The 24474-nt window shown below is 36.7% G+C and overlaps 5 protein-coding genes across 6 annotated transcripts; 2 read left to right on the forward strand and 3 right to left on the reverse strand.

The window, feature by feature from the left end:
* Nucleotides 1-731: 731 nt before the first annotated feature.
* On the forward strand, nt 732-4452 carry LOC112100137 (MDIS1-interacting receptor like kinase 1). Its single transcript, XM_024188507.1, is given in 3 exon segments — nt 732-3092; nt 3094-3443; nt 3574-4452. Coding segments are annotated over 3 exon segments (3054 nt in total). The 5' UTR covers nt 732-798; the 3' UTR covers nt 3984-4452.
* Nucleotides 4453-4541: 89 nt separating this feature from the next.
* LOC18046549 (auxin-responsive protein IAA11) lies at nt 4542-9597 on the reverse strand. The gene is made up of 5 exons (XM_006443666.2): nt 8676-9597; nt 6606-6907; nt 6062-6179; nt 5039-5100; nt 4542-4951 (listed from the first exon to the last, which is right to left on the reverse strand). The coding sequence occupies exons 1-5, from the start codon at nt 9005-9007 to the stop codon at nt 4902-4904; spliced, it is 864 nt and encodes a 287-aa protein (XP_006443729.1). The 5' UTR covers nt 9008-9597; the 3' UTR covers nt 4542-4901.
* Nucleotides 9598-11169: 1572 nt separating this feature from the next.
* Nucleotides 11170-14742, reverse strand: LOC18046550. The gene is made up of 4 exons (XM_006443667.2): nt 14476-14742; nt 13977-14111; nt 11961-12148; nt 11170-11639 (listed from the first exon to the last, which is right to left on the reverse strand). The coding sequence occupies exons 1-4, from the start codon at nt 14532-14534 to the stop codon at nt 11464-11466; spliced, it is 558 nt and encodes a 185-aa protein (XP_006443730.1). The 5' UTR covers nt 14535-14742; the 3' UTR covers nt 11170-11463.
* Nucleotides 14743-17209: 2467 nt separating this feature from the next.
* Nucleotides 17210-21134, reverse strand: LOC18046551. The gene is made up of 2 exons (XM_006443668.2): nt 20461-21134; nt 17210-19349 (listed from the first exon to the last, which is right to left on the reverse strand). Exons 1-2 carry the CDS (start codon nt 20561-20563, stop codon nt 17743-17745), a joined length of 1710 nt encoding a protein of 569 aa, XP_006443731.1. The 5' UTR covers nt 20564-21134; the 3' UTR covers nt 17210-17742.
* Nucleotides 21135-22195: 1061 nt separating this feature from the next.
* Nucleotides 22196-24377, forward strand: LOC18046552. 2 transcript variants are annotated; one of them, XM_006443671.2, is made up of 4 exons: nt 22196-22551; nt 22714-23567; nt 23826-23998; nt 24106-24377. In XM_006443671.2, the coding sequence occupies exons 2-4, from the start codon at nt 22761-22763 to the stop codon at nt 24236-24238; spliced, it is 1113 nt and encodes a 370-aa protein (XP_006443734.1). In that variant the 5' UTR covers nt 22196-22551; nt 22714-22760; the 3' UTR covers nt 24239-24377. The 2 variants fall into 2 exon arrangements, with proteins under 2 accessions (XP_006443734.1, XP_006443733.1); XM_006443670.2 differs by having other exon boundaries at nt 22197-22583.
* Nucleotides 24378-24474: the final 97 nt, after the last annotated feature.

Here is a 24474-nt window from a genome sequence, read left to right on the forward strand (position 1 = left end):
TAGCCATAACTCAGAAGCCCAGATGTGAAATATCTCTTTTACTCTTCTATAGTGATCCCGGATTACCTGCAACCACAATTTAATTAAGTACAAAGATCTTCTTTTTTTTTTTTTCCCCTCCAATTTATATTATAATTTGCTGACATTACAATCATGGTCTATGAAGAATTTAAACTCATGCAATTGCCTAAAAATCTACTAAGTATATCTCGGAAATTTATCTTTAATATAGACGAGATCTACCCACACATACAAATAAATATATAGAAAGAAGAATGAGTTTTCTATGAAAACTCGAACTCATTCCCTTTGTGATGGCGGGAGAGTCTTTACCATAGGATTGATGAAAGGGGGTATAATACATATATGATAAATTTTGTTTAATGTATGCAGCATTTTCTGTCAGGTTAATGAGCTTGTGTAATTCTGTAAATGATAAAATATTGTAGGAAAACAAAACAAACCAAAAAACATTACCATCATCATTTGACCATCATATACTTAACGGAAGAAGTAGAAGAAACGATACATCGATTAATGGTAAGAACACATTCTTTTCCCATGTTTAATATCGGAGAAACTTCCAATAAGTCCAAAAGCTTAGCTGTTGCAGAATCCAAGATCTCACGAGCTCTCCAATAATTTAACTATCAACATACATACAATACATTATACGAATATAATGTTTCTTTAATACATTTTTTTAATAATATATACACTTATACATTAACCAATCTGTATCTTCTTCCCATTACTTCTCATACAAGGATGGAAAGCTGAGACATGAACTAAACCAACATGCAGTTGAAAATTCTGTTGTTGGTTCTCTGTTTCTACTGTTACATTGGCTGTACTTGTTTTGGTTCTGCTAAGGTGGTTGCAAAAACTGCCTTGAATGATGAGTTATTGGCTCTGCTGTCGATCAAAGCTGGTCTTGTTGATCCATTAAATAGCCTTCATGATTGGAAGTTGCCTTCAGCTCACTGCAATTGGACAGGAGTGTGGTGCAACTCCAATGGAGCTGTTGAGAAGCTTGATCTCTCCCACATGAATCTTAGCGGCTGCGTATCAGATCACTTCCAGAGGCTAAAGAGCCTCACTTCTCTCAACTTGTGCTGCAATGGGCTCTTTTCATCATTGCCTAACTCTTTAGCCAATCTTACTTCATTGAAGAGCTTCGATGTGAGTCAGAATTTCCTTAATGGTAGCTTTCCTGCTGGTCTTGGCGGAGCAGCTGGACTGACTTTCCTGAATGCTTCAGGCAATAATTTCTCGGGATTTTTACCGGAGGATCTTGGAAATGCAACTTCGTTGGAGACTCTGGATCTCAGGGGAAGTTTCTTTCAAGGCTCAATTCCAGTGTCATTCAAGAATCTGCAAAAGCTGAAGTTTCTTGGCCTATCTGGGAATAATCTCACTGGCAAGATACCGCGAGAGCTTGGGCAACTTTCATCCATGGAGACTATGATTCTTGCATACAATGAATTTGAAGGTGAAATCCCAGTAGAATTTGGGAATCTTACCAACCTGAAGTATCTTGATTTGGCCGTTGGTAATCTTGGGGGGAAGATTCCAGCTGAACTTGGGAGGCTTGAGCTATTGGAGATAATGTTTTTGTATCAGAACAACTTTCAAGGCAGGCTTCCAGCAGAAATTGGCAACATTACTTCATTGCAGTTGCTGGATCTATCTTATAATATGTTATCACATGAAATCCCAGCTGAGATTACACAGCTGAAAAATTTACAGCTCTTGAATCTGATGTGCAACCAGCTGTCCGGCCATGTACCTGCCGGACTAGGAGGGCTGACTCAATTGGAGGTGCTTGAGCTTTGGAACAACTCTTTATCAGGTCCACTGCCTGTTGATCTCGGCAAAAATTCACCATTGCAATGGTTGGATTTATCGTCCAACTCATTCTCTGGTGAGATCCCGGCAAGTTTGTGCAATGGAGGCAATCTCACCAAGCTCATTCTCTTCAACAATGCCTTCTCAGGTCCAATCTCAGTCAGCTTATCAACCTGTCATTCACTTGTTCGTGTTCGAATGCAGAACAATCAGCTTTCTGGGACAATTCCGGTTGGCTTTGGCAGACTGGAAAAGCTTCAGAGGTTAGAATTGGCAAACAATAGTCTCACTGGAGGAATTACAGATGATATAGCTTCTTCCACATCACTTTCTTTTATAGACATCTCTAGAAATCACCTCAGATCTTCCCTTCCTTCCACGATTCTTTCAATTCCAAATCTGCAAACATTTATAGTATCAAACAATAACTTAGTAGGGGAAATCCCAGATCAGTTTCAGGACTGTCCTTCACTTTCTGTTCTTGATCTTTCATCGAACTATTTTTCTGGTAGCATTCCATCCAGCATTGCTTCATGTGCAAAATTAGTAAACTTGAATCTTAGAAACAACCAACTAACTGGAGATATTCCAAAAGCAATATCCATGATGCCAACATTGGCTATTCTTGATCTATCCAATAACTCTCTCACTGGTGGGATACCTGAAAATTTTGGAGCCTCTCCAGCCTTAGAAGTTCTTAATGTTTCATATAACAGGCTAGAAGGTCCCGTTCCTGCAAATGGTGTGCTTAGAACAATAAACCCAGGTGATCTTGTTGGAAATGCTGGTCTCTGCGGGGGTGTCCTTCACCCATGCAGCCGATATTCACCAATTGCATCGAGCCATAGGAGCTTACACGCAAAGCACATCATAGCTGGATGGATGATTGCAATTTCTTCTCTTTTCGCTGTTGGAATAGCAGTTTTTGGTGCTCGATCTCTATATAAAAGGTGGAACGCAAATGGAAGCTGCTTTGAAGAAAAATTGGAGATGGGGAAAGGAGAGTGGCCCTGGAGACTAATGGCATTCCAGAGGCTTGGTTTTACAAGTGCTGATATTCTAGCCTGCATCAGGGAATCGAATGTGATTGGAATGGGAGCAACAGGAATCGTTTACAAGGCTGAGATGCCACGATTGAACACAATTGTGGCAGTTAAAAAGTTATGGAGATCAAGAGCTGATCTTGAAACCGAAAGCAGTGGTGATTTTGTCGGAGAGGTTAATGTCCTGGGAAAGCTGGATCGTTTATGTTATTCTTCCCAAGTCAGTATTACTCAGGGATCCGGAGAATGCTATGTTTCTTGTATGAAATTATTTTGGCAGCCTTGGAGAAGCCTTGCATGGCAAGCAAGCAGGGAGATTGCTTGTTGACTGGGTTTCAAGATATAATATAGCACTTGGAGTGGCACAGGGGCTTGCATATCTCCACCATGATTGTTACCCACCCATTATTCATCGGGACATCAAGTCAAATAACATATTGCTGGACTCAAATCTCGAGCCAAGGATTGCTGATTTTGGGTTGGCAAGGATGATGATTCGGAAGAATGAGACAGTTTCAATGGTGGCTGGATCCTACGGATACATTGCCCCTGGTGAGTTGCTGGCTTTACTCTGCCCTTGACTAATGAACTATTTATTAATATTTGTTAAAGAGGTCTGTGTACGTTGAAACATATCTAATCTGCAATTAAGATTTATAATACCGTTATGGTTTCTTGGCAGAATATGGATACACCTTGAAAGTAGATGAAAAGATTGATATATACAGTTTTGGAGTGGTTCTATTGGAGCTTCTGACAGGAAGACGGCCTTTAGATCCTGAGTTTGGAGAATCTGTAGACATTGTTGAATGGATTAGGATGAAGATTAGGGACAACAGAAACTTAGAAGAAGCATTAGACCCCAATGTAGGAAACTGTAAGCATGTTCAAGAGGAGATGCTCTTAGTCCTTAGAATAGCATTTCTTTGCACCGCCAAACTCCCCAAGGACAGACCATCCATGAGGGATGTCATAACGATGCTGGGAGAGGCGAAACCTCGACGAAAAAGCAGTAGCAACAACGACAACAGATATGAAAATAACAAAGAGAAGTTAGTCTTCAGCACATCGCCTGTAAGTGGCCTTGTGTAGGAACATAATTTGGGTTCCTTTAAGGCTGTCAGTTTATTCAACACATTCTTCTTTTGTATGTAGAATTGTATTTGTTCATGTTTGTAATCACTGGTTCATATTGGTGTCTGGGAGATCAACGAGTACATTAAAATCGACTTTGCTTTGCAAATAAAGTTCCATTCTTTTTTGTGTAGCAAGATGCTGTGCCCATAAATTAATAGAAGATGATTGTGGTACTAATATTTCTGCAGTATTGCAAGACAAAAGAAAACTACGGTTTCAATCATCTTAAACCACCTTTGTCAAGTCAAGAGACAGGATTGCTATCCCCATACTTGAAGTTACAAGTTCCCATACTTCGAAACTTCATATGAGTGCAGTACTCTGCAAATTTCGACAAATTTAAGAGAATTCGCTACAAATAATAAGAATCATGGTAAAAGTACAAAATTTCAACAAGTCTAACAGAGATAATGAAGTCTCAGTCAGTGAATTCAAACCATTTGTTGTATACAATTATATACTCAACAAGAAGATTTTTTTTTAAAAAAAAAATTCCAATAGACCCAACAAAAATACCAAGATCATCCCTTCCATCGACAAGGAAGAGCAAGCTCATTTCTGAAGCAAATTCCAAAAACATAGAAGTGGTCTGATATATACAGCGTTAAAACACAACGTCCATTCAAGTATATGCTTGTAGGTATTATATATTGTATACTAAGAGGCTTGTAGCTTCCAGAAAGTATAGTGAGTGTTGCCAGATACCAATATTGAGAATGAACATAGGTATAGTAAAATAATAAAGCAACCACAAAACAAACAAACAGCCGTAGAGGGCAAATTTTTACTAGTCAAAACGCTTTTCCTGTTTTCGTATCTCTTTTTCTCCTTTTAGGATGCAGTATGTTTTTATCATGCTTAAGAGAAAACAGGCTAGATGGGCCTGTTTCTTTGTCTCCCATTACTTTCTTGTAACCTTGGAGCTGAAAATTAAGAAATAGACAAATGTAATTAGGATGCACAAATATAATGTATCCATCAGTAAATCATTATGTTATGCATCTGCATACCAAGTCCAGTAGCTTCAGATGTCCTCATGATTCGGAGCCTCTTAACAGAGCCAAGAAACATGCTGCATAAAAATTAAGAGATTAATAGAGAAGAAAAAACAAAGATAATTAACTTCATGCAGAGAAGCTTTAATTAATATCTATCCATATGCGACTCAATGAAGCATCTTTTCTACCTCACTTTCTTATTCCAGATTCCGACCCCCTTTATTATGCTTGCATTACATGATCATGTATATCCATAAATGGGCACAAATAAATATAGGACTAAAAGTGTGCTATATTGTAGCTCTTCTCAGAACTGCCATCAGATAACCTTGAAACTTGCCATACTCAAACATAAAACAAGGAATCACTCTCTCACATGTGATTGTAGGTTCATGACCAAAAAGCCCTTGTCAGAGAGCAACCAAAACACTTAACAAAGTAGTTCGGAAGCATAATGTTTGAGATCTGCCTTGTGGTTAGACTTGCTTGGAGGAGGAGTAAACTCTATTTGCAAATATCTTAAACATAGACTAATGGACATAGATATAGACTAATGGACATAAATTTTTGACACCCAAAGGGTAATTAATTGATCAAAATTCAACACGATAAGCATCCTTGGATAGCAATGAGAAATTGACCCATATGATCTATCTATCCTATAATGGTATTCCATTCTAGTTAATAGTTATTGAATGGCCATTGATTGGCCACCCTTTGTTCATCGGTTCCTAACTATTAACAAACTTGATCGAGAGAGACAGAGAGAGGCTACCAAACAGTTTTAGATTTAGTCCTTATCCTCATATCAAGGAGACCTGCTGTATTATACAAATAAAATGTCAATGACAATTGATTGTTCTAATGCTCTGTCAACTATTATTCCACCACATTAAGAAGCTTCAGATTCCATATTTCAGTTCAGACCTAGAAAACAGTTATAAAAAAAAAAAAAAAGAGTAAACAGACACACGTGTCATCTGAATACGGATAGGGTGTAGTATATTTACACAGAAGCATGTTGATGATACATACCCCCATGGGACATCCCCAACAAGCATCCAATCTCCTTCCTTGTCCTCGTACGTGAGCACATAGTCAGATGTTCCATCAAGAAGTTTTGAGGGTCTTGTTGGCTCCTGTACGCTTGATCCTAATAACACAAATGATGCTGCTGTCAGCGAAAAACCACATTTACTTTGACAACAAAAACTTTTATTCAATGAACATGCATCCCTCACCACAGAAGTAGAAACTTTATCAGTTTAATGTTTTAAGGAATTTTAGATTTTCCTCAGAATTTCAAGTACAGGCCTGGATTTGGAGGAACTCAAAATTCCATAATTTGCACAAATTTTGATTAGGATAAAAGTAATGCCAATTAGACACCTGAAGCATAAAAAATTTGGTCAATGGTGCACGCAAGCAAATAGCTCATCTACATTTCTGATTGATCTTTATGTTAATAATTCAACATAAGATTCGACCTACTCACAGCTTCTTATTTAGGAAAAGACGACCAATAGAAATATGTGTACCGACGCTAAAACAGGTAAAATGGAGCAAAATTTAAACTCACGAGTTGTTGGCTGGTGGAACATATCCTCCAGAGTCTGTACTAAGCTCTCATAGCAGCCGTGAGCATTCAGATCAATCTTCCTTCCAATTGGAATTCCATCCATATTCACCTTCACAAACGGGGAAGTCCTGCCCTTAGCACTAGCACTGTTCTTACTGCAGACATCAGTAGTCTTCTCAACCAAAGAATTTTTTCTTTTATTCTCCATCATCGAGTTGTATTCTTCACTGGCTACTGATTTTGCTTGGTTAACCATGCTGTTCATTCTATAAGCTCTTATAGGAGGCCATCCTACAACTTGGCTGCCTCAAGATTAAGATTTAAAAGGACCAAAAAAAAAAAAATCAGTTTTAGGCAAACAGAAAAGGTTCTAGACCTCATAGCTAACTACATTTTAAATCCAACGACACTTGAGTAGTATGTTAACAACAAAAACCAATCATATCAGCAAAGAGCCAAGTGCCAGAGAAATATCATAAAAGGAATGGAGTTTCACATGACAACTTTCTTAATCACCTGCCTCAGGCCCCGGCATTGATTTTAAGGTTCAAATATTCACATGACATAGCCTAATCTTTACAAGTATGACTAAGCAAATCAGCCTGAGTTCTAACTTCCAAGTCACACAATACAGTCAAACAATGAAAAGAATGTTAGAAATCACTATTAACTGATGAGGCATAATGTTTACTGAACCAAAGACAGTTTATACATCAGTACCGTATAAACCCCAAAGTAATCAGCTCAACAATCACTTTCAACAGGAAAATAGTAACTGCCTAAAGAATGATAATGACATATTCAACATTACTCGGGTATTTCCAGATGACCACTCAAAAATTTATCAGTGGATAAGTACTTCCAAAGACTTTAGAAACCACAAGAAGTTGTCAATATGAACCGCCAAACAATTTTTGTTGACCTACTGTGCCTGCCTGGTTCAAATATGAAACTCGCACAACAGCTTCAGCCAGGACAATGATATCGTGCAATCATACACCGAAGCTCAATGCACTAATTGGTAAGGTCCCAAAGTGCCATTTGTCAAAAGAATGATGATGCTTCCATGCAAAGCATTCACCACAAGTGTCAACTAAAGATGCCTTATCGTTCTATCTTTATCTTGTCACCAAAGTTATCAGAATTGTGATCCTACCTCGGTCAGTGAACAAATCTTCAGAATAGTATTGTAGGTTAAAATTAAGAATTACTTGATCATATAACAATCTTCTACGTAAAACAATTTGTACATGGTCTAAATTCAATTCTTCATCTCTATAATGAGCAACTTTCTCAAATGCCAAACGGTATAAAAGGCCACCATTCCAAGTATTTGTCGACACATTTGCTGATCCAATTCTATGATCTCATAATCCTATATCAATCTTACATGAATGATTTTTAAAAGAAGAAATATCATTTCTAAAATGTAAGACATAGCTCTGTCCAATTTTATCATTCAGACAAGATTTTGACAACTATGCTTGCTGCTACTTGTGAATAAAGCAACGGTAAGCTAAATCCATAGAAGCAAGATCTAGTACATCTCAGATTGGTAGTCCAGATCCATGAGGATAAAGTTAATAATAGATTACATAGCAGTTTAGGACTCAAAAAGAAAATTAAATGAAGGACACAACAAAATACAAATAAAAAAAAGCATCCATGCACAGCAGGGAAAACGGAAAGGCAGAGCAATCCGGTCACAAAATACTAGACGATTACCACGCCCATAGCTCCCCATGATTATTTCTTAAGCAATGAATTCTTAAATAATCATCTAGGCCATACCCATATCAATCAACCCCTGTCAAGCCTTTTCTCTTTGTAACACCACATTAGGATAAGAAACCCCCCAGCATAATTTCCAGGGAAATCCGAATCCCTAATTATGAAATTAGGATATCAATTAAGCTACCTATTTTGTTTAGGCTGAAAAATTGAAAATTGCGAGACAGCATATCACCCTGAGATAACACAACTTAAACAGAGAGCCACAAACCATAAGCAACAATAATTCAACTCTGAAAAAAAGAGCTTGAGCACAAATTGAAAATAAAAAACTTTTACCTGGAACCGTTAGCAGCAGCCACAGAATCAGAACTTCTCTTGGTGCCAGCAGCGACATAATCACCTCTGCTCAACGAAGAAGACGATGAAGACAAACAAGAAGATGAAGAAACAACAGAAGAAAAATCCTTAGCAGTCAATATCCTTGCATACTGACCGCCGCCACCGCCACCACCTGAAGCTTGCTGCTGAGCCTTAATAAACCCACCACCACCGAGACTCAACCCAAGACCCAACTCGAGCTCAGACTCAACCGGGCTCGAAGAATCCTCAGATGACAACACAAGATGATCATCCCTTGACACTGTTGACACAGACCCACTAGCAGACATTTTCTATTTTTCTCTTAAAAGCTTCAATCTTTCTCTCAAAGCTTCAAAATTTTAGTAACAAGAAGACAGATTGTGATGTAATAATGCAAAGAGTTTATTCTGGTTTTGAAGAAGAAGAAGAAGAAAGATATTGGGGTGTGTTTGCATTCGCTTGGAGGGTATTATTGGAAAAGAATGGAGAAGTTAAAAAGGAAAGGTAGGTTTGGTGGTGACGGAGATGGTGGTGGTGGTGATTACAGTGGGGTCTACATGTCTGGTTTGTGCGCCTCCATTCATTGTTTTTATCTTTTCCTTATGATTTTTGTTTTGTTTTTTTTTCAGGTTTCTATTTTATTACTCTTTTCTGCTCCCATTGATTGCTTGCTTGTTGCTTCTAGACTTCTAGTTGCCAAGATGACTGAGAGTGGTTGCCTTATTGAAATTGATATACAAGAAAACTTTCAGCTTTCAAGCACCCGGATTTTAAAATTTGGGGTATTTTTGGGATTCTAAATCAATAACAAAATGTGACAAAAACAAAGTTCGATGAGATTAGTAAATGGGCTCAAGTAAGTCCAAAATATATTAATTAAATAGTCTGACCATGTCCCCCTCTCTCTACCAATAATATTAAAAAAAATAAATAAATAAATAAAATCAATCAATCTAGAACTCCATATTTTTAATCTGTCTTCAGGAGTTTAATCTCTCATTGGTTTAAAGGATAAAATGATTTTTTTGGTTCGGCTTCAAATCAAATTTTGCATTATTACATTACTAACTTAGAAAGCTGTGAAAATCAAGCACCACTTCAAAATTAAATCTTCTCATAAACCATAAACTAAAATCAATATTAATTACTGGTATATCCTAAACTAAAGTATAATGGTAATATTGGCATGAGAAAGGCGGGCCAGGGCCAGCCCGTAGAGTAGGCCCAAAGTCTCAATATCGTATCGCGAGAAAACAAGCATATTTTTGGAAAGAGTTAATATAATATGGCAGCCAAAAAGAGACGGCCAAGGGCCAACTACCTCTACGCTCCAAACGACAACCCGACAAGAGTGGGGACAAGCCATCACAAGCACTCGACAGAGTGGGACCCGCGTGTTAGACACAAAACGTGTGACACGTGCGGGTCCACCCACCCGTCAGAGACACAACGCACACGTTCAACGCCAACATCAAGGCACGTAGACAGCTCAACTCGAACGACCGAGACATCATCATCCATCAATCCAAAAGTTGGAAAAAGGGCACCAAAACTTCACGGGGCTTTTGAGTTCCGGAAATTAATAGACGCCCTTCAAGTCCGTGAAATGGTGCCTCGCAACGTGGCAGTTGGGCCTCTGTTCCGAGACTTCAACGGGGCGCGGCCTTGTCGTGCGCCCAGGGAACAGAGTCCATTGTTGCCTTGGCTTTCAAACTGTTGTGGTGGGTGCCGCCATAATTTGATACACCGACAACATTATAAATTTCCACGCCACCCCTGCTGCTTTACTGACACGTCAAACCTCCAGATTTGAAAAATAACCTTATAAACAGCGGGTCTTGCCAATTTACATTTACATTTTGTCTAATTGACAGTCCATTCAAAAATCATCTTGTCCCACTTACTATAATTGATCTGGATCTGTAACAGCCGGCTGTAAACTTACAGCTGCCATAAACAGAAGCCCCTCTCTTATCTTCCAACCAATTACACCCAACCAAGTGACCATTGACCAACCTCTTTTATTAGTTATTACTGATCACTTATTTAGTCACTAAGTAATTATAATTAATATGCAGATTTTATCACTTGAGTCCTTGTTATTTGTTCTTATGGTACCAAAACTTTTAAAATGCGTCATTTACGTCCTCGTTAGTATTTAGTTGCGTTTGCTTCGTTCAAATAACCTATATTCATATTCAATGTTTTGAGTAACTAAGAATGAGATGCAAGTTTAATCATGTTTCACTTATTCTCACTAACAACTGAACTTGGTCAAGGATTTGAATAAACACACTGTAATTGAGGACTATCGTGAAGCATTCTTAAAATTTCTGATCTTTGAGATTCTTTCGATAAATTACAAGGACACAAGTGATAAGAACCCTTAAAACATTCAACAAAAGTTAAAACATACATTAGAAACAATTTCTCTGAATCCAAAAAGATTTATTTCCATTTTCCATATACGAAAAATAGAACGTACCAAACTGGTCTTATTTTATAGAAATATTGCAAAGCATTACAAAAGCATTTATTCCAAAAGATTTATACCGAATGAACCTACCCAACTGGGTCTTATTTTACAGTAAATTCGCAAAATTTATCTTCTGATGGGGACATCAGATATTGGAGGTTTCTCCATTCTAGTTCATATCACTATCGCAGGAGAGGAAACAGAAACAGACTTCAAAATTGAAAAATATAATCCACCAAACTTCTAATTTATTTTCAAGTATGGCCGTTCTCATTTCTTCTCAGATTTCTATGATACCTGAGTCTTGCAGTCGGTGCAGGCCTTACAATCCGAAGGTGAGAAAGGATCCAATAGGTTAATTTTTAAAGTTTGCTGCTGCCCTTCATTTCCGGGGACGTGAAAACGAGCATCCATTATTAGTATTTCCCAGTCTCTTGGCCCCAGAAAGGCAAACCAGCCGGGATCTGTAAAAGTATCAATAAATAAACAAAACCATTTATTTACTAGCAAGGAGAAAAATACAATATCGCTGAAGTTTGTAACTGAGAGAAATCAATCAATATAACTTGGAATCTCTCTCCCGCTAACTGAAACAAAAAGAATTTAAATCCCTAACATAATGCTGATGGAAATTGCATTTTTGCACTTCTCTTGCTTTTTACTTTCAAAGAGAAATAAATTATGGCACAGAAGACGAGCAGGCAACTAATCATACGTCAAATGTATGAGCACAAAAACAAGACAGGGAATTAGAGGAGGCGAAGAAAAAAAAAAAAAGCACAAACCTCCATTACGAACTGCCTTCAGCTGGAAGATCCCATTGCCTTGTGGTCCAGACACAGGGAATGTGCAAGACACAGAATGTCTCTGGTGAGTTACAGCAAGAGATGCATTGTACCATGGGCCCTTCTTTATTGGTTCTCCAATGGCATCAATGACTGCCTGATTCTTACTGGCTTTCTCCATGGCCTTGCTAAGAAGTTATGGGGAAACGGTAAACATGACCGTTATATCCACATTTCCATGTAAAATAATAACCAAATTTTTTCTTTCAACTTGAAAAAATTTTGCTCTTCAACAAGAAGAAAGTTTAGAGAAATACAGAATCAAAAAACCAAAAACAAATGAAACACAGCATTATACATCCTTGGGGTGAGGAAAGCAGACAGACAATGGACAATTTTATTTTCCAGAATCCCATAAAGTGATATGCATCGTTATTTCGTAGATTCACATAAAAATAATCATTTCTTCTTATTTTATTAGATATTTATTGCATTAAAGACTGTCAGCTGGCTGTATGATAGGCCAACAGATATCTTATAACATATTTCATATTCTAAACAACAAGGTTAGCTTCTAAACAACAAATTGACCCTTAAGTGGTCTGCACATAAAAGTAGAACCCTGCAACATCCCAATTTTCGAGTCATCGTGTCTGTAAGTGACCGAGAACATAATCTGCTAAAGCTGAAGATGACAGTATCAGAAGTTATTGTTACAGTTAAGGCAAGATACTAAGCTGAAGAGGATGACTAGTAACCAGTCAGCAAGTTTCTTCACTCCTCAGGTCCCTAGCTATCTTTGGACAGTTTTAGGAATTTCCATCTACCATGTATTTGAGAACCTTAATGTACTTCAGCTAATGACAACTGATTCGTAAGCGTCAACAAAGCTGGAATTATCATGGCTGGATTTTGATCATAACAGCTAGAGAAAGATCAGGGGCATTGTTTTTTGGGGACTTGGGAAATATTTACTCATTTCTCCATAATGTTTGGTTTTCAACTATGTTATATGTTCTTAGAACCCTACTTCAGATACCTTCTCTTGGACTTAAATCTATGAACAATAAAACATACAAACTCTGGTTTCTATACAAGGAACTTGAGAAGCATAAATAGCTTATCATTTTAACAAACTAGATCTTGCAAAAGATTTCCACAGGGAACTACAGATTAAGAAGACAACAAGCATTACCCTGCTTCTTGCCCCTCATCTGCCAGCATTAATATTTGGCTAGTGATTTACAAAAAATGCCTAAAGCAGAGAAATAACACAACAAGAATCCACAAAAGCTATCTACATAAACTTGAGTACAGAGAATCATTATTGCATAGGGTTACAACTACAAGACAGGTCGCTAATCCTAAGAAAAGAGTGGGTCAGTTCCAGAGATTCAACATGGGATGAACAGGAGATCATTCCGAAAAGTCAGCATAATGTAATTAATACATGAATGATAACAGTGAAAACAAAACAGGGTAACCCAAGGCGGCCCATTTATGATCATTAGCATAGGTACCAAAAAACTATATCCATGGTGAACTTGACAAAGTAAAATTAAACATATGTTATCCACTTTTCAGCTTCCAACCAGAAGAATAATGATGGGAAAAAATCCAGGCAAAAGAAAAAGAATAGAACATGATATAGTTCCTCAAATGTCTATAAGAAGCTCGTTGATAACTTTCATATGGTAAGGATCCATCCAGTCAAGCTCTACTAATATGAATAAGTTAAAAGTAAGTTTCTAAAAAAAATAATTAATCAGAAAGAATCGTATAAGAAACCAATGGCCAATAAAACCCATCCAAGGTGAGCTATCTTTCAAATTAAGGGCTTAATGAGATATAAAGCCCTGAGCCTAACATTTTTCAGATGCATCAACAACAAGCAAAATCGTCCTTAACGCAGCAAAATGCAACCTCATTACCGCTTAGATTGTCTAACTGATAGTAAAAAGCCTACGAGTTTCTGCAACTCAATGGATATCTCAGGTCAAAAAATAGAAAATATACCTGCTACAGCTGTGATAAATAGCAAGGTCATCAAGGGCACTTAACGCTACACCACCCGTAACAGTAATCAAGACAAAGGACACTGCTTTACGACCAAATGACTTGCTTTTTTCTTCATCCACAGACTTTGCTGCACTGCAAAAACGAATAGTATTAGAAAAAAACACTTTTTGGGAAAAAAAAAATCAACAACACTAATAATATAAGAAATGCAAAACATCTTAAGCATTTAAGTCCTTGACATTTCCCTGTTCCGATATTCAAAAAATAAAACCCTTTATCCAACTGAGACTAATACATAAAATCAGCCGCTACAATTTTTTTTCCCCACAAAGCAGAACAACATAAGATAAAACGCAAAATTAAAATACAAATATAAAGTGAAGAAAACGAAGAACCCAGTTAAATATAATATCAACAGAAACTAATTCTCCAATCCCCACGAATTAAAGTGACAATTTGCTTATAAAACTTTATAAAAAAAAAAAAGGGATTGCACCTGGACGCCTTTGAAGTTGGAGGGCTCTTAAAGAAAGAACTCAATCTTCTCGCTAACATTTCTTCCCTCTTTTTCTCTAAATAAAATTTATTTATTTATTTGTTTGTTTTGTATCTTTGTAATTGTGTGGGCACCGCCGCACCGGCTGCACCGTATTAAGGTTTTTTTTTTTTTTTTTTTCTGTAAGCGAGTAGTTTTAGACTCTTGAGCACTCGGCTGAATTTGATGGGTCAACTCGAGATAAATTATGCTGAGTAGGTCTTTCGACGCCCACAAAATTTCTCATAGATCTTATTTTTAATTGAAATATTAAATAATTGGAGTTAAATTAATCATTTTTTATTTTAAAAAAAATTTTAATAATACACTTTAATGAAATTTCTTTAGAAAAAAATTAATTTAGAATTTTTTTTAATTTATAAGAATTTAAAATATGGAGATATACACTATAAAATTAAAAAATAATAATTCAAGATTTTTATAAATCAAAACTTAAGACAAATATTTCTTTTGGAGGAAACTTTGATGGTAAGATGGTTGATCTTAATATATGGTTAGTAGCGATAGCAACGGGTCGAGTATTATGTAGGAATATTAATACCCATACACTTTACCTATTAAAGGTTGGGTCCTTCTATCTTACATGCATGTAAAATACATTCCTCTCACATGAATAGTGTGTGGGTCCCACACATGCACTATTCATGTGAGGGGGATGTATCTTACATGCATGTAAGATAGGGTTTGCCTTAAAGGTTTGAACGGATAAAAGGTGGGAATTTCTCAATAAAAATTAAAGATCCTCGTCCCTTTTTTCTATACCTTATATTCACTTTATTTCTTAACATTTGTATTTATTTAAAAAAGAAAAAAATGACACTTTAATTATTTAGCTCAACATGAACATGTATCATTTTATTCTAAAATATTTTTAAAAATTATTTTTAATTTTAGGTAAGTATTAATTATATTTTTATGATTGTTAAGTTCAATTTTAATCAATCCATCACTATATATTTGGATCCGAAAAAAAAAAAGAAGTCTCTACTTTGATATTTCCTTGTCTATCCTTCTCTCCTTTCAACTGACCATGATTTAAATATTATTCTATTGTCATTTGTTTTTAATTACGATAAAATTTTAAATGATCTGGTAAATAACAAGTCCATTAAATGACTAAAATCTCTAAGTAAACGTTTAGGATAATATCATATTAGATTGTTATTCCGATTATTAAGTTGTTAAGTGCTAATATTTATGTTATAGGCTTTTAATTTTTTACTTTAATATTTATTTATTTAACTATTAATTTTAAATTTCAAAAAATTAAAAAAAATAAGTAGCCAATTGTCAAATGAATTTAGCGAGCATGTAAGTAGGGGTGGGCATGGGTTGGTTTGGGTTGAATTTTAAGTCAACCCAAACCAAACCATAAAAATTTAGATCCAACCCAAACCAACCCAAATATTTTTAACCCAACCCAAACCAAACCATTTGGGTTTGGTTTGAATTTTATTATCAAAATAATGTTTATTTTAATGAAATTTAATTATATCAAAATTATAATAACTATTAATTGTTATTAATTATTAAAATATAAAAATTATAGTGGATAAAAATTATAAATTTTACAATAACTTAATCCTTAAATTAAAGAATACTAGAAAATCAAAATAAAGTTTAATCACAAAAATTATAAATTTTACAATAACTTAATCCTTAAATTAAAGAATAATAGAAAATCAAAATAAAGTTTAATCACAAAAATTATTATTTCTCAATAAATAAGAACGTACACTTTAATAATAAACTTTCACAAACATGACATTAACAATCTAATAATAAAATTTGCCACTTGTTATTTATTTAATTATGCAATATTTGTTTTTATTTATCGTTTTGGTAGTTTTGCGTTATGTTGTCTACTTATATGCTTAATTTTATTTACATTATGATATTATATAGTGTGTATGCTTTATGTTCTAATTTCATTATATGGTAAGCAACGTTTTGTACAGGGCTTAATATGGGCATTACATTCAATTATTGACAAAAAATTAGCCGCCATCTAGCATATCGGACCCAGTCCAAGCCGAGTTATTATTGATCACTAGTAGAGTCACCTGCTCTTTCTATAATGATCCTTCCATGTGGGAGGAATTATATTTGTAAATAAGAAAAAAAATTATGTTATTTACAACAATATTTATTTAATTTAAATTTATTTTTACATGTTATTTTCATTTTCTAACTGTTGACAATTGATCACGCCGTAAAAAATTTAATGGTGACTTTTCACTTATTTGTGTTCATTTATTTTGTTTTCATTTATTTCATTTGAAAAATTTGAGTGTTGGGGTTTTGTCCATGACCCATGGGTAAACCATACCCAACTCATAATGAAATGATTTTCTATATAAAACCCACATCTAACCCATTTTCATGATTTACCCAACCCAAACCATTTAATTTGATTTGAGTTTGAATAAACCCATGGGTTGTAGGTTTATGTCCACCCCTACATGTAAGGGTATTAGTGTTTTATATCCATACCCATTACCCAAGTTATCTAATCGACTATAAAAATTTATAAAAAGCAAATAAAATTAAACCAAATACTCAATCCTAACATAATGGACCCCCATGGGTCCCTATACTTGCAGGAATTTTTTGGCATCCTAGATTAATATTTTACAACTTCATGTATTTTAAGAAATAAAATTCAAAAGTGGTGTTACAAGGATTTTAGAGGGGTGCTAAAGGCTTCACTCTTAATTATGCATGAAGCCCAAATATTGAGGTCCGAGAAAAGCCCATAAAGCCGTTTTTGGTAGGTTTTCAAAGCAACACAACTTCTATTGTACTGGAGAAAATTTCAAATAATCAGCTGAGAAGTATTGGATAAAAGACATCAAAAAATTTAGTTTCTTTCCCTCTATCTCCTAGGCTGTGTTACAAACTCATTGCACTTGTCACACACCGTTTTATCAAATCTGTTCTTCTAACCTGTTCCAATGCAAAATTACTTCTAATTGTTCTGATAAATAATACTGCACAATGCTTCTTCATACTTTAACAAACAAATCTGTAACTCAGATGTCACTCTGCAGATTCTTCTTCTTCAACCTTCCTTCCTGGAGCTCTTGCTTGGAATGCCAGCTACACCCTTCTTATCTTTAATATATATACAATTATGACTAATATACAATTTTTCCGTAACTTAGTATGAGCACAACAACAGCAGTTGAAGTGGAGTCTGCCATGAACCTAGCCTCTTTCATCGCCCACCCAGTTGTTCTTCTCCTTTGGCCCAGTAGGACCTTCTTCGCCATACAGCTCCAATGGCAACTTACTAACTGCATTCTCCACAGAATACCGAATCATCAAGGGCAAAAGCTTGATTATCTTATCTAGCTCAGTTTTGGAATCATAAACGATAGTTGGACCCCACTTTCTCATGAACTGCAGCCAACTAGGCTCAGCAACGACCCCTTCTCCAAGATACTCGGCAGCAACAAGTTCATATTGGATGCTTGAATCCACATATAGATTACTCCGAGCAGCATCATTTCTCACTCCAATCCCAAGTATTTCAGATCCCTGAAGATATGTACCTGGATGAGGAAAGCTTGCATGTCCATTTTTCGAAGAATAAACGATAGCTTTATTTCCCTCTCTGTATTCCAAATCATAAGCAGCCACCCATTTGCCGCCACTGTGCTGAGAGAAGTATATGCTCCAGAGTTCTCCAGTAAAATTGCATATGCGGAGAGTAAAATGCTCCCAGTCACCCACATGCTGTCCAATCTTGCTAAAAGCAACATTCATGATTCCAACTTTCAGAGTACCTGGCCCATTGAAGGGACAAAAAACCCACATTACAATATCAGTGAATGTTCCACCAACAGCGGGCTTCACATGAACGTAAAGTTTTGCACTTTCCTTGTTTCCATGTTTGACAATCTGTCTTCCGCCATCACTTGGTAGGTCTATCCAAAACTCTCCGTCATTTCTCCCACCGCTAGGCAAATTTGAGCCACTAGGATCAATGGCCTCACCAACCAAATCCCCGGCCTTGTACAATAGTGCACCATTTGTGAAAAACCATGAAACAGAAGATGGCAAATAAACTTCATCAGGATGAAAGAATACAGTTGGTCCATAATTCCTGATGAGCGCATGAATCTGATCGCAGTTTGGCATGGCATGGAGCTTAGGATCTAAATTCTTTAGGCATGCAATATTCAACTCCTGTCCTGATATCCAATTGCTACTGCAGAAAAATGTCCCCACAGAAACACCTCTACCCAGCATTCCTCGGTTACAAGGTCTTGTGCTCCAAACTGAAAATGGAGAACTTGAGAATTTAGATATGGCATCAAATATAAGGTGATGAACTTCGCATTTATCAGTTAGATCATCTCGGACACATCTAACTTCATCCAACTCAGGTTTATTTGGAGTTTTGGTAACCAAAAATCCCATGGACTTATAGCCATCAGGAGGCTGAGGTAACCAGAAGAAAGCACAGCCTTCATAGTTCCCCTGGCCTCCTTCATCTGAACACCAAACTAATGTATAATCAAGGGGCTTTTGAAGAGCTGGTGACTTAAAAAGGTTAGAGGTATGAGCTCCTTCTGCCTCAGAGGAAGCCAAGTCCCTGGCCACAAGTACAAAACCTCTCAAAGGCCTACTGTCAAATTGGCAATAGTGACCAAGGCTATAAAATCCATCAGGGATTCCCGCTGGTTCATAAAATGTAGCACTTTTTTTCTTGCTCTGCAAAAGATTGCAGCTCCAAATGAAGTTAAACCTGGAAATTCTACAAACTTCTATTTCTCCAAGATTTATTCGTCCAGAAGCAAATCCTTGACCTGAGAAGGCAAACACACAATTACATTGTTCAACGTGATAACAGGAAGGCAAAACCAAAAGAAAAATGTTTTGACATTTCATGTAGTTGACATTATTTAAAACTTCCAGCATTTGGAGATACAATATTATGAGCAATTGAAATTTGACAAAGCATCACATAAATTAAAATGCTCAGTTCAGTAATGGCACCGAAAGATGAATAACAAAAAATGACAATATCTGCCAAAACCACAACATGAAGTTTGCAGGTTGCTCAGGACACTGTCAACAATTCTTTTCTACTAATGTCCTTTAAAATAATAGGCTTGCTACTGCCAATCAAGTACTTCAACTCAACATGAATGCTGACGCTCCAAGCACCAAGAGTTCTATGGTCACAAAAGATGTAAAAGTCTTTTTTGAGATGAATCATTGATAAAATTTTCACCTGCTATAGAAACAAAACAGCAGGAAAAGCAACTAAAAGAATTTTAGAAAGTGAAAGAAAAGAAGAGAAGCAGAAAAGATGGGGTTAGTGGCTACTGAATTTGAGAGAATATAGCGCACAATAGTAAAGAAGAAAGATGAGAAAACTGAGAATATACTTTCATTCTTAATAGCCGTAATCCGCAACCACAAAATAACCCAAGTCACCATCTGAATAAGCTTGTTCTAATGTGATCTACAAAGTTTAATTCGTTTTCCTTGCAATCAGTGAAATAGCTGCGCTAATTCATTGCACACGGCCAAAATGACAAAACAAGCGTTAACCGACTTACGGGAACAAACAGAACGAGAAAATGGTCAACTGTTGAGCATTCACCAAGCCATCTCAAGTTTTTATCCTTTATAGAACCTCAAAGCAGCCCAGAGAAACAACATTCACCGACAACGGGCATAAATGCGATAAACAAAATAAATAAACAAATCAATGAAGTGAATACGACCAATGATCCAGAGCCGCATAAGGGTAGAATTCAATAGAACCCAGATACCCAATAAGCTAATTACAATAAAATACCAAATACCCATCAACGGAACCGAAAAAAAAGAACTACACAAAAAATAATTAAACCCCACATGCGAATTCGCCCAAAAAATCAAGTCTTTTTAATCCAAAATTTGTGATACCTTGAGGCCAGGTGGGAAGTGGAGCAGGCAATGAGAAGGTTCCAGGTTCTGTTGGAGACATATTGTTAACTTCGTTCCAATAAAAGCATTTGCACCCAAACATTTTTCTTGCTCCAAAAAAAAAAAAAAAAAAAGCTCAGATGTTTCTCTGATGATCACGCGTTAGATTCTTGTCTTGCAGCACAACTCAACTTTGATTTAATTCTCTCCAATAATTTCGCTAACTTGGCATTGGAAGCATTTTCCACATGTCTGTGAGATCCGGGGAATCAAATCACCTTCCGGGGGTGGGACCCCGTTTACAAATTATAAACGAACCCCAGTTTCTTGTCGTCTGGAGATAATTTGTAACGGGGAAGATTTGTACATTGTTCTGTTTAGTGTTCGTTAATCTAATTACTAATCTTCGCGGGTAAATATTTTTTTAGAAGATTACCATGTACGTCCCTGATTGTTCGCGTTTTTCTAGAAGAAGACATAGTATTTCCATTTGTATCATATTGGTCCCTAATGAAATTGCAAGTATGTATGAGACTGATAGGGGACGTTGAACTTAAAGTGTACTTTATACGGACACACATTTGATTGCTTATTAATTGTTTCTGTAATTCCAAATACTAATCTAAAACAATTATTAAACATCTTAACAATTATAATCACGTTATATTTTTTGCAAAAACAGTAATAGTGTTGTATGTCAAATTATATCCTCATTAATTCTAAATCTAAATGCGACAAACATTGCATAATTTTATTGAATAATTAATGTATTATGATTTATTGAATAGTTAATCGTCTATTAATAAATGAGTTTATGTGTTGAGAACCCTAAATTCAAACCTAATACAAATACTATTCGATGACATGGATCCGACAAAATTAACATGTTGAAGAGATTTGTGTGCATGTGAAGAGATGGTTTTAGATGATGTCTTATGTGCACTTTAGCTTCATCGTGAGTGTGATTTATAAGTCTATTATAGTTTTTTTTTTTTTTTTTTTTTTTTAGAGGAAGTCTATTATAGTTCAATTGTGGTAATATTTGTCTTCGAATGAATGAATTTTTCCCTATTAAAATTAAAAAAAGGAAAAAGATAAATGAAACAGTGTCACAAAACTAACACTTTTACTTAAACATTAAATGTTAAAAGGAAACTTAACTTTGACTCTTCCATCAATGCTAGAAATTCGAAATCGAGATCTGTTCTTGCGACAATGTTTAGAGAAGGCATCCCAACTGATAGAAAATTTAAGGACAAAATGGCTTCAACCGGCGACTCAGAAATTGGGAAATCATAAAGAAAGCGCACAACCCGTGACGAACGAAACTGCTTTGCTCGAAACTCTGAGAATTGCCCAGAAGGACGTCTAGTTACGTCTCTGACGCGTGTACGGTCAGAACGCCAAATACCACATGCAAAAGAAAAACTGGTGCAACTGCGACACGTGTACGGTCAGAAGGCCAAAAATACCACACATGCAAAAGAAAAACGGGTGCAGCTCATAACTCATCCCTCAACCGTTGGTAACTTCCCATCATCCGTACCACGAAATGTTCTAGAAGAGAAAATGTACTTTTGTTATGCATGCCACGTCACCACACGCCATGCACTCATGCAGCAGCAGATTGGAGTCAACGTACGATTTTTCAGAAGTTGAAAGTAGTTGCATCCGACAGAGCATATGCTCTGCCTCTTTACATCGCTGTTTAAACAATTAGCACACCATTGGTGTGCGAAGAGGGAGAACAATCATAGAAGCCTACCTCTGAGCTTGCCAGCTAATACAAACATGTGATGAACTCACATCACAACACAACAACTAGATATGTTTTTAATCCTCAATTTGATCAAACATCTCTCCACCACTCAAATACAAATCTATTTTTTCCTTTTTGTAAAATCAAAACATAATCATAGCCTAGACTCAGCATTTTTCATCTTCATTAAATTATTAAACACATTCCTCTCTCTTTTCTCCTTTCGTATATAAAAGGAAAGGGGGTTGAGAAACAAGTTCAGTTTCTGATTATATTTAATTTTGCAGCTGCCTGCTAGCTAAGCTAGCTGCTCCTTTACTCTGCCATTCAAGGTCTACTATTTTTGCATCTCAAACTTGAGGAGGTGGGTGTGTGTGTGTGTAGAAGTCAATTTTGGTTTTGCTTAAAATGAAACATCTTTGTCTAATTATGTAATAATATCTTATATTTTGAGTTACATAATTATAGGATATATCATCAATTTTCTTGTTCAGGGATTTCTATTACCACCACAAGAAGCCATAATCAAGAAAGCAAAGAGATGTTGCTAAGAAGCTCCTCGACACCAGTTCTAGGTTCTCTCCTTTCTCCAATCCAAGAGGGTCCCAGCAGCAACCATGAAACCAACGCCACCTTCAAGCACCACCTGCCACCACCGTCACCGACCACCACCATTCACCACAGCCACAGCTACAACAAACTCTCGTGTGCGGCCTTTAATATTCCTACAGTCTCCTGCCATTCCTCTCCCAGGTCGTCTCCCTCTGCCGCCGACCACAAAGGCATTCGCCGGGCGCAATCCGAAGGGAACTTGGCAGGCCTAGCTCATGCTTCTTGCAAGGATGAGGAGGAACATCTCTATAATGCAAACCAACCCAACAGCAATAAGAGGGTTTTAGGGAGATACAAATGCTCGGTGTTGAAATCAATACCATCTTTTTCGTCCGTGGATGAAGATGATGAGGAGTTGTTGCAGAATATAAGACGAGGAGGAGGGGGAGAGACGGTCACGGCCGCGGGAGGTGGTGAATTTAGATTGAACAATGGAATGGCGGGCACGGCGCTTAGTGAGGAGGTGAAAGTCATGGAAGCACTTTGGAATGTTGGTTTTGAAGAGGAAAGAGGGACAGTTGGTCAAGAGATGTACCTGGCAAAGGGACTTGGCGTTGGTGGCAGAGGTGGCGGTCGAGGTGGCAGAGGAGGAGGAACTGGAGGTGGAGGCGGCGGGTTTTATCCAGCAGGCTCCGGTGGGGACAGCCAAGGGGTCGAGGAGTATTATAAGAAGATGGTCGAGGAAAATCCAGGGAACCCTTTGTTCTTGAGTAATTATGCCCAATTTTTGTATCAGGTGAGTCGTGCTCCCTCCTCTATTAGGGTCCCTCTTAATTTTCAACATGTTTCCAGCTTTCACGGATAATAATGGAAATAAGGGGTTAATCTATTAACCAATTACAGGCAGCAATATTACAAGATTAAGATATGAAGCTAGATTTCTTTTTTTTCTTTTTTTTTTGAAGTACTTAAAGCTGTTGGAACATGATTATTAGTTTCTGTTTGGTCAAATTTACATGGTAAGATCATTAAATTATTCTGATTTGAATCACAGTCCAAGCAAGATCTTCCCAAGGCAGAGGAGTATTACTCTCGAGCCATTCTAGCAGATCCTGGAGATGGAGAAATTCTATCACAATATGCCAAGTTAGTGTGGGAGCTTCATAATGACCAAGACAGAGCTGCTACTTACTATGAAAGAGCAGTCCACGCTTCCCCTGAAGATAGGTATAAAAGTTGTATACATGTATATCCATACTCTCGAATCCAAGTTATTTTATCATTTCTAAATTCATAGTTCAGCTTCATTTACCTGACATTCACCCATTTTTCAGCCATGTTCATGCATCATATGCTGGTTTCCTCTGGGAAACAGAGGAAGACAATGATGAATGTGATGCACCGAGTGAGCTTGACTCCGACACCCTACAGATTGGTCATGCAGCTGTAGCTTCTGCAAATGCTTAATTGTAAAAATTTTGCAGAGAGTTCTTCAATCCCACTTGAAATACAATATAGAAAGAGGTAGAAAGAAGAAAACCATGCTGGGACGCCCCATTCATTCTGTTGTATTATTTAGTATGATGAATAAATGATTTTTTTTTTTTTTTGAATCTCTGGGATCCCTTTTTAACAGAAAAAATCAGCTTAAACTGATGAATCCCAAAACAAAAAAGGGTCCCAAATTGCTTCAAAATCGGACG

The sequence above is a fragment of the Citrus clementina genome, unplaced genomic scaffold, assembly GCF_000493195.1.
Source record: "Citrus clementina cultivar Clemenules unplaced genomic scaffold, Citrus_clementina_v1.0 scaffold_3, whole genome shotgun sequence".
NCBI classification, from domain to species: domain Eukaryota; kingdom Viridiplantae; phylum Streptophyta; class Magnoliopsida; order Sapindales; family Rutaceae; genus Citrus; species Citrus x clementina.